Source organism: Vespa mandarinia, chromosome 3 (assembly GCF_050613455.1).
Source record: "Vespa mandarinia isolate Hongniang chromosome 3, ASM5061345v1, whole genome shotgun sequence".
Taxonomy (NCBI): Eukaryota; Metazoa; Arthropoda; class Insecta; order Hymenoptera; family Vespidae; genus Vespa; species Vespa mandarinia.
The window spans coordinates 7,292,289-7,302,786 of NC_140812.1; the positions used below are offsets into that span (position 1 = coordinate 7,292,289).

General features: G+C 42.7%; 2 protein-coding genes across 3 annotated transcripts in view; one reads left to right on the forward strand and one right to left on the reverse strand.

Annotated features, from left to right (window-relative positions):
- Ets65A (DNA-binding protein D-ETS-3) overlaps positions 1-1,475 on the reverse strand; it is a 32,781-nt gene extending 31,306 nt beyond the window's left edge. The window contains exon 1 of the mRNA XM_035880164.2: positions 987-1,475. The gene's annotated coding sequence lies outside the window, so the exon portion shown is untranslated. The remainder of the gene's footprint in view (positions 1-986) is intronic.
- A 4,109-nt stretch (positions 1,476-5,584) lies between these two features.
- On the forward strand, positions 5,585-10,315 carry LOC118447836 (protein SCAI). 2 transcript variants are annotated; one of them, XM_035880287.2, is made up of 4 exons: positions 5,585-5,907; positions 6,961-7,808; positions 9,199-9,612; positions 9,807-10,200. In XM_035880287.2, the coding sequence occupies exons 1-4, from the start codon at positions 5,714-5,716 to the stop codon at positions 10,049-10,051; spliced, it is 1,701 nt and encodes a 566-aa protein (XP_035736180.1). In that variant the 5' UTR covers positions 5,585-5,713; the 3' UTR covers positions 10,052-10,200. The 2 variants fall into 2 exon arrangements, with proteins under 2 accessions (XP_035736180.1, XP_035736178.2); XM_035880285.2 differs by having other exon boundaries at positions 9,199-10,315.
- The last annotated feature ends 183 nt before the right edge of the window (positions 10,316-10,498 follow it).

A 10,498-nucleotide genomic window follows, 5' to 3' on the forward strand; every position in this document is an offset into this window, starting at 1 on the left:
AGTGTCGCGGTAAGGCTGATATAGACGCGCATTCGCATGCGAAAGAGGGAGAAACCTCGACAAGCCGTGCGTGCATTTACGTTAACCGATAGTCGAGCAGTTCCCTTCGGACGAACCACTCTTGCTTTCGTAATTTTCCCAAAATCGCGAAGGTTAAAGACATTAGAGAACTTAGCAATATAATGATGTTCGATGCACCAAACCAGAGTGACACCACGTGCAACTTTTAATCCATGATGAGAATATTGATCTATGTATATTATTTATTTATAAAAATAATATCATTAATTTTTGATCGATCTTTATGTAATCAACGATCAACCTATTTCGCCTAATTCATATTAATATATTTACTTTTTCTCAAATAATAACTCAAGATTTTCTGATTTGTACACACATAACGATATCGATCTAAACACGTTACTCATAAAATAGAAATAATGATAATTTGATATTGATTTTGATATAACTGACATAGCTAGACCCGTTTGACATTTTTCTCTAGAAATGAATACAGAAGTGAATGTGTTATTTCGATCAAGAATATCAAACGACAAGATAAGTGAGATGAAACACTATCAGATCCAAGTATACCACATACGCGTATTTCATACCGTCGTCGTCATTTCAAACGGAAAATCGCGATAATGTAATACAGTGCAAATAAAAAGAGAGGGCGGTCGCTAATCATTCCACAGAGATATCTTATTATTAGTCAAAGCGATAACGACATACGTTTCTTTCATTGGCACGCTAAGAGAAACCGCGCTCTCGTAGTCGCGTTTCCTGTGCTCTGATTCAATTAGACCTTTCCGGCAGTAGCGAACGTATCTAAATCAGAAAAAGAGAGAGAGAACGAGAGAGAAAGAGAGAGAGAACGAGAGAGAAAGAGAGAGAGAGAGTGAAAGAGAGAGCAAACTATTTTCACAATATGACGATTTCTTTCAAAAAAAAAAAAGAAGAAGAAAAAGAAAAGAGAATCTCACCGTCAATGCGGGGTTCCGCGCGTTATCTTATCCAGCACTGTCGAATCCAGCTCTTTTCAAAGGATGGACAAACGTCCGCGAACACTTCCGAAAGTCAAGGAACGATGTAGAAAGTATGCCAAACTCGCGAGAAGTAAACTTTATCGTCTTTCAGAATCACGAACACTGATCGCGGACACAACAACATGAGCTTGAAAGAGCAACGTTTTCTCCAAGTCCAAGACGAAAAGGTAAGCACGCGAGATCGATCGAAGGAAAAAATCAGATAGACATCAAGAGAAGGAGTTTAGACACAGCGATCGTGTTAAAAAGAAGGAACGTGCTTTTCAACATGTTTAACACACCTATTTTCGCAAACAGTATCGCACGAGTTCATTTCTCGCGTGCATGGACGGACAAGGGAAACACGAGGCAACTCGGTATCGTATAAGAGACAACGGAACGTGCGGAATGCCTTGCGGAGAACCGTGTGGACCACCGGTGGTGGACTTGGCCAGAGACGCGGACGCACGCATTCGGCAGCGTCGTTATCACTCGCGGTCCGACGATTGGCTGTATCGGAGCCTGCGCCGGGACGCCCTCTCGTCCGTTCCCCGGAGGGATATCACATACAGAGGGGAGGACTTGCGAAACCCTTCTTTACCCCTCTAACCCTGCGCACGTAGTCTCCCACCCTTTGGCCAACTCCGATACAGCTCCTTAGAGGCGGGATCATCCACCTCCCTTTTCTCTCGATAGGGGTAACATCGAGAGAGAAAGAGAGCTTTTCTCTCTTTTTCTCTCAACCTTTGGCCTAACCTTTAACGGCTAAACCTTATACGATGTGGATATAAAAATTTTTTTCTCTCTTAACATTTTCCTTCAAAATAAAGACAAATTTCTTAAAAAAGAAATTCGCTAATTAATATTATTCATGATAAGCTTATGATTCGATTAATAAATCTCGATCTTATCTTTTTTCGTAATCTCTCAATACAAGGTCATGTAGATAAATCTCAGTAGAGAAGCGAACGAACGATATAGATACGTATATTCGGCCATACGAAAATTATCAGATCCACGCATTGCAGTAACAAGGAGGGCGCGACACGAGCGACACGTGCCCGGTCTACGCTTTTCATAGATGCACTGCCAACCATGGGGCGGGTACACGTCCACGCGATACATTCGCTCGATACGTTCGCGCGATACGGTCCACGATAGACCACCACCGCGCGTGATACGTCCGAGCGATAACACGATGTATCGTTATCGTCATCTTCGTTAACCAACGCGTGATCGACGTCGCTATTCGCGACGTGCTTCTCTACGGCAATCACGAGGAAAACGATACAAGTGTCAAAAGTATTATTACTTGATGTAGTGTTGACATTCGATACTCTTGCGAAAATTCGTATACGATAAGAAGATTTCAAAGCAAGCTAAAGCAAGTTTTTTCTTTTTTTATAATATTATATTGAACATAGAAATATACAAAAATAAAAATGACACCTTTGGCAATGATCTCATACGAATAGTTTCTAGCAGATTTTCCTTGATATTTATTGAATGACCCAGGATATTCCTTGCATCGACGACGATCGGAAACTTTACGCATGACCGAAAAGGTCCAAACGGATGTAGGATTCAGGATTTTCAAAGGAAACGGGATGTTAGGGGATGTCGTTGTAACGTTCGATCCTGTATGTTACGCACGAATAAATATACAATTCTTCGGCACGTACCAAATAAGAATAATCATCAAAGGAGAAGTATGGTCTCTCGAAAATGATCATGATTTTCTATACTTTTTATACCGTGAAAAGATCGTTCCACGAATGATAGGACGTGAAAATGAGTCTATCGGCGTTTAGAACTAGCTTTCGTGAATGTAAACTAGGTGCTTCCTGCACGGCTCGCACAGAGTGCTCGATTCGCTGGTCTTTTTTCACAAGGCCGATCGATAATGCCATTGCAAACACCCTGTATATGCTCGGTTAATGTTAATGGTAGGGGCTGGCACAGCTTGACAGGGGTGGCTTGCCCCCTTGCCCGTGAGTTAGAACTTCCTGAGGCTTTCCTCGCGTCCACCCTGAGAACCACCCTCACCTCGCTTCTCTGTCCCGTACCTTGGCTAATGGTCGGAGCAGGAAATATCAAAAGTCCTCGTCTTCGTGAGCACACTTTCTGCGCTTTCCCTTTCTTTCTTTCTTTCCTTTTTTCTTTCTTTCACTACTGAGAAAACAAACATTTCGCACTCTTCGAATTCAAGAGTATCTTTTCCGAGATCTTTGTAAGTAGCGTTAGCAATCTTGTATAAGGAAACCAATTATACAAAGATATAAAGGAAAAGCTTTTTGTGAAAGAATTATTATTGTGGAATATCAAAATCGCACAGATTTTATTTTGAATGTCGCATTTGCAAATGCGATACGATCGTTGTCATTAGAAAAAGACGATTCTAAGCAGAGAAAAGCAGACGTAATCACCGTTTGTCACGAACGCAACGCATTCAACAGGTTAGTGTGGCATATTAAAAAGAATTTATTCGCGGGCTAATAGATGCCCTCTCGTTGTCCTGGTATTACGAGTCTATTTCACGTGGGTTTCAATGTACCCACGTTTTTTCTCAATCTGGTTACTTGAATAACATGAAAGTTTGAAAAATCAATCGAAAAGTTTGAAATTTTGGGCGTGAGAAAATAACGACGGCAAGTTGCGTATCGTACTCGAGGGATTGCTTCGATATCTTGTGATTTAATTTGTAACAATTAGGACAGGGTACCCTCTAAAAGTTGAATGAAGTGAAGGAGCGAAGAAACAGAGAAGGGGAAGAAAGAGAGAAAAAGAGGGAGGCGCAGATATACCGCGCCCTGCTATTAATATCAGTTAACGACCCGATATGATCGCCCGTCCATGGTCAGACCGGCTGCTAGCTATCATTGTGTTCGGTTCATGGACTGGAACTATGGGTTCGAGACGTTACTTCGACCAGAACAGAACTTAACCCTATCGATCGACAACGGTAAGATGACTCACGCCATCGATACCTCTCCTTTTTCGTTTTCTTTTTGAAGACGAAGGAAATCACGGTTTATCGAATTTCGCTTTATATCCTCTAATCATATCCTTTATCTCTATCGAATGGTAGCAAAAAGAGCAATTGAAAAGACTTCAAGTGGAACGAGACGATTACTTTTTCTTTTGGAATTGAAATTTTCAAGCGAAAAAGACCCAAGAGAGCAAAGTTTAGGAGGATCTTGATCAAGTCGAAAACGATGTCCGACATACAACTACAATGTACTAACTAAAGATGTGTAGAGGGTGTACTCTGTAGAGGGTGTGTTGAGTCCGTTCAGGTAGCAGGCATCCTGGTCAACGTCGAAACGAGCCTGCCGGTCGGATTACCATAAGCATTCATATATGCGCCAGCACATTATACTTGCATACCTGGCTAGCATAAAGGCGCTCGACAGCGATGGTGCTCGTAGAATAGGCACCTACCAAGCTCTACCTACTTACTTACTTGTACCAACCACCTTCACGAGCGACCAGCACGCAAACCTGATTGACTTGTAGATGAGGCGACACAGTCGATATACTCCGGAGTCGAACGTCCGGCTAGGAAAGCCCTATGGCTCGTCCTCGCGAGGGTGTTCCATGCTCCATGCTATGCTCCTACCAGTCCCTCGCAACGACCTCGCAATGACACTCTCTCGATTCTTCCACATCCCTCGTCCATAGATTCTCCATCCTCCTCTCTCTCTCTCTCTCTCTCTCTCTCTCTCTCTCTCTCTCTCTCTTTCTTTCTCTCTCTCTTGCAACCACCGTCCGTTATCTAGTTAATTAATCTCCGCCGACGGCGGTAGCAGGGCGGCAAAACTCCCACCGTTTCTGCGAGCAGCGTAACGAACCTCGACGACGAAAGTGTCGACGAGCTCTCCTACCATCGACGCTCTACCTCCCCATTACCACTTCACGCGCCTATCCCACTCTATCGTCATCGACTGAAATTTTAATTACACCGCCGAAAGAAACCCTTGTCTTTCATTAAATGTCTCTTAACCAATGTTACAAAATAATTGTTGGATAAAGTTTAAGCTATTGCATTTAGATTGAAATCTCTAAGTTAAAGGAGGTATATTGATATTGTATTAAAATCAACTATCCAGATTTCAAGTGGTATTTCTAGTGGTAATTTCTATATTGTGCAATAGATATATCCTTTTTTCTTTTTATCAGTCTTTTATTCTCTTAACAACTTAAGATTTTGTAATTATATTTCTCTAGTTTTTAAGTTGAACATTGATAATAATATATATAACTCTTAAAATGACTTTGAAAAAGCGCTCTAACAGATAATACGATCATCAGAGAATAGTCAGTACCATCTACGAGCAGCCTAACAATCATGAATCCAACTATGATGTCTAGTTTGTATCAATAATCGACAGAACAAGGCAGAAAACCGACGGTCGGATCAGTGAAACGTTTTATCAGTAGAGTCGTATGACGAGAGTTAAATACAATTTTAGGGGTGTCATAGATGGCATCGTTATCACTGGTAGCGGTGGTGGTGGTGGCTCGCCAGGTGCGCCCTCTGATGCGGGGTGGGCATAGTATTGATTGGTCGCAGCGCGTAGCTGTCGTGCAAAAGGGTGGCGGAATCGGCAGGCGCCATCACGCGGGTCACCGCGACCGTGGAAAAAGGGCTGTCCAGCCAGTGGCCGCGATCTCTCGCCGAAAAGATGGTCATGATGGCTGGTATGGACGACCACGAGCGCAAAGTCGTCCTCGAGTTCTGTCACCTGCTCGAGAAAAGTAAGCAGCTATTCAACGGGCTACGTGATTTGCCACAATACGGACATAAGCAGTGGCAAGGGTACTTTGGGCGCACCTTCGACATCTACACGAAGCTCTGGAAATTCCAGCAACAACACAGGTGAATACAGACAACAGTCACTCTCTCTTATGATCATATTCGATCAACCACTTAACTTTCTGCACTCAATCGATCGTATCTCTGCACCACGAGGTACTTTTCTATTCTTCCTTTTCTTTCTCCATTTCTTCCTTTCTTTTTTTTCTTCCTTCTTTCCTTCATTTTTTCAATCGCTTCAATACCCTATGTAACTATTCGTTGTAGAGTGTTTCTTAGAAATGAAACGTGTTGCTTACGTATCTCTCTAAAACCTTCCTTTTCATTATGAATCTAATAGTGTCTTAAGTGTATCCTATATCGACTCATATAGCTACACAAGTTGCCACGTGATCGATCTTTCATCAACGCTTCTCTAATTTTGTTTCCTTAAATTAGTAATCAAAGATCGCGAGACTATTCAGACTAGTGTCATAAAATTTTCATAACAAGATAAGGGAAACATTTCTCGTTAAAAGTTTTTTAAAGTCTATGATATTGTGACGATAACAGAAGATCTTGCAGAATAATGAAACAATGCCATGTGAATAGAGATACTCGTGGATCAACATTGGCAGCTGTTTCCCCTATGGAAACATTTTTAGACTTTACTTTTTATTTTTTTAATTTTTTGTTCAATGTGATCATTCTTTTCCTCACAGCTTCGTGTTGTATCAAAGTGTGTCGGTGCATGTATTTTCGTAAGTACAGGGTCGATCGGGTACCTTTGATATTTCTAACATTATATTCTGGCAATCAAAGGTACTCGCGAAGATCGTGTCGCGATCGATAGACACAGAGAGAGAGAGAGAGAGAGAGCGAGAGAGAAAGAGAGAGAGAGAAAGAGAGAGAGAGAAGAGAGAAGAGAGAAAGAAAGAGAGAAAAGGGACGCGTGTCTAAAATAGAAATAGTTCGCTTATCATTTACGAAATATTTCGATCACTAAGAAAAAAATGGATACGTGAGATCAAGAGAGATGATATATAAATGTAGAGGTGATAAAAGACAACGTTAAAGCAAATCATAGAAATATTAAAAGAGGACGCGAACATGTCGTTTTCTTTTTTCTTTTTCTAGGACGATACTGGACACGAAATACGGACTAAAGAGATGGCAAATCGGCGAGATCGCAAGCAAGATCGGTCAGCTCTATTACCACTATTACTTGCGCACCAGCGAAACGAGTTATCTGCACGAGGCCTATTCGTTTTACGCGGCAATAAGAGGTCGCGCTTATTACAGTCGTGCCGCGAAAGAGGACAGAAGCGATCTAATGGTGAAAAAGCTAAGGTATTATGCTCGCTTCATCGTCGTCTGTCTACTCTTAAATCGAATGAAGCTGGTACGCGAACTCGTGCAAGAGCTGGACGCCCAAATAGCCGATTACACAAGCACCTATGAACCGGACGATCAACTCGAGTGGAACCTCGTGCTCGACGAAATAAAAGCCTTCGTGAAAGCCGAGTCCGCTGTGATCCTACACTCGGACTCGGATCCGGTCGTGCTGAGTCATAGGCTTCGGCCACAGACTTCGCCACCTGTCGAACGCTCGCCACCCATGTGCCTATCCTTACAGGAGATCCTCATTGTCGGCAACTGCGCCGATCAGGTGAAGTTCAGTGAATTATCGATGGACATGTTCAGGATGCTGCAGACCCTCGAAAGAGAACCAAGAGACGATCCTAATCATCTTCACGACGCTTCGCCGGCTGGTAGGATGCCCTTTAGACCGGGACCATATCCCGGTGCAGAAAATGGCGCGCCAAGGCGCGACAATCCACACAAGTACCTGCTTTACAAGCCGACCTACAGTCAGGTACAGGTGTTCCTAGCGAGTGGTTTCAAGGAGTTACCCGCCAACGGGGCGTTACTACTCTATCTATCGGCCGACGGCTGCTTCTCGACCGTCAAACACCCCGAAGAAAGTGAGTCTTTACTTCGGCTATAATCTCTTTATACTTTCTGAACATTTTTTCTTTTTTTGGCACGTCATCGTTCCTCCTCGTTACTACTCTACCATGATACCACGTGTTCGTTTAGAACATGTCAATCGGATCAGAGAACTCGCTTATCGCCTTTTTCATCCAAAGGCTTCGCAACAATATCGTGAATGTACCAACGCTGGCGCCAAGTGGCCAAGCTTTCAACGCAAAAGAAAGAAAGAAAGAGAGAGAGAGAAAGAGAAAGAACAGAGATGATAAAACCGAGCCAAATCGCTTTGTCGCTTTACTAAAATCTCTCTATCTCTTTTTGTTGCTTTCTAAATGTAGCCGACACTTGGAAAAGTAGCGACCGTGTTCTTAATAAGCAGCCAATTTTCCGACGTCCCTGCCAAACACTTTCGCATTTCGGCTAGTACGCGAGGGAACTCATTATACTGTCGTTTCTCGATCGCGCTGACGAGCGCCACAGTACTCCGCCTTTAATTAGCGTATATTCTCGCGAAAGTATCATACAGATCGGAAGAAGACATCTCAAGGACTCTGCCTACTTCGCGAGATACATGCTGCACGTGCGACCGTGACCTCTTATCGTGCTGTCTGCTGGATTAACGAAATAATAAATCCAGGTCATTTAGATGGTTTCCTAATAAGTCGTGACCTCGCATCGAAAGATACACGACAATTTTCTTTTTACTAAAGCCTACCTCACGGAATAGACCTATTCCAAATACTCCTTAGGTAGTTTGCTTTTCTTTATTTTTTTTTTACTTATGTTATACCCTGTCAAATATATAAAATATGTTGACTTTGGTCGGAGAAAAAGCTCTTTGCGGTGAAAAATTAAAATGACGAGTCCGTCCGTCCGTCGGTCCGACCGTCTAAGGAAAACGTACTTTGGCTCGCGCAAAAGCAACTGGATTAGCAGTGCTTATAGTTGGAACGCGAAAAAAGCCTGAACGAAAGTAGAATAAGGTATTTGTGTCAGGGTCATACGGCGATGAAGATTCCCACGTATTCATAATAGTGAATTCGAGGCACGAAGCAATCGATATCGAAGTATTGGGAATCCGTTGGTATTCCATTTCTGCTTCTGCTTGTAAGAGTTAATATTTTAAATCTTATCTAATTGAAAACAAAAAATTACTTTGATTAACAGTTTCCATTTATCATCGATTAAATATACGTCATTTAAAAATAATAACAAGATATGTATACAAATAAAGATATATTTCCTAAAATATAAAAAGAAATGAAGAAAAGATTTCTAAAAAAATGAATGAAAGGATGAGAGATATTGTCGAGGGTGTTGAACGATCGGCGAGGCGCAAAGGCGGAATGGCACGATGTTGATCAAAATTACGATCTGTTACAGTGGGGTACGACCTAGGTGGCGTGTCGACGTGCAGCAAGCGGGAAGTCGAACACGGAAAGAGGCCGACGGGTGGTAAAGAGCCGCACTGCCTTTATCCCGGTGACCTCTACCCGTTCACCAGGAAGCCGCTATTCGTCGTCGTCGATTCGGACAACAGCTTTGTGTTCCAACAGATACCCCGTTACTTCGGGCAGCCTCTGATGGTCCTGATGTCGCCCCAGGACACGCCGTCAACTTTGCGCGACGTACGGCACAGCGGTAGCCTGTTTACCCTCTTTCTTCATGCCCCTCTTGCCGCCTTTTGCCTTATATGCAACGTCGGGAGCCTCGATGTGCATCATTGGGAGCGTTGCCAGCGTTACATCGAGCGATTCCTCGTCGAGGCCAGCCAGCTCGTAACGCACTCCCGATGTGGTATAGTATTTTCATCTTCGGCTTCTTCTTCTCTTTTCATTTCTTTTTTAATCGCGTTTTACGATCGCATTAGAGCGATTACTAAAGCCATTGTTTGGCTTCAATCCAGCAATACTTATCGCCAAACGATACTCACTACTTTGTTATTGTCATTAGATTCTTCTTATTTTTATTATACTTTTATCAAATCGCAGAGACCGGCGTGCTGCAGTTCTTCGGTGACGATTTTCTGCGGCTACTTCTGGTACGTTACGTCTTCTGCGACGTGGTCCTCCATCTCCATCGGTCGTTTAGAGGACGTCAACAAAGACCTCGCTGTTATCCGCCTTTATCGGACGCCGAATTTCTTGAGAATCGTACTCTCCGACATCTGGTTTTTGAGCTGGCTGCTTGCCTGGATGCCCGCGAACATTTTCCGGACGGCAACGAACTCGCCTGACCCAGGCATTTTCCTTGCCCGCCGCCCGACGACACGTCGTTCTTACCGTCATCTTACCAACACGATTACGATTACGATTACGATTACGATTACTGTAATTACAATTACAACAATAAAATCGTTGCATTGAGACCTCATTAAACCGCGTCTTGGCAGTAATAGTGTATTACGCATTACGTACTCCACATTACTACGCCTTGAAAAAAACTTCTTTTATTCCCTCGGCGAGAAGTTTATTTTCTTCTCTTATCGAGTACACACCGAAAACAAATGATCGAGAGTTACGTTCGTCTTCGTATTAAAAATAAAAGATTATTCTTGAACTCTGAGTCAAATTTTAAGAGCTCGCTACGATTCTATGAATATATATGTATCAAGAACAATATTTTAATATTTGTTGCTCGAATATCAAGGCTTACAAGATAAAAAGAAAAACTTCGATCTTTT

Coding starts and splice junctions, on each gene's coding strand:
- LOC118447836 (XM_035880285.2), top strand. CDS start 5,714: ATGGTCATGATGGCTGGTATGGACGACCACGAGCGCAAAGTCGTCCTC. Junction 5,908..6,960: donor AAATTCCAGCAACAACACAG/GTGAATACAGAC, acceptor TTCTTTTTCTAG/GACGATACTGGACACGAAAT. Junction 7,809..9,198: donor CGTCAAACACCCCGAAGAAA/GTGAGTCTTTAC, acceptor GATCTGTTACAG/TGGGGTACGACCTAGGTGGC.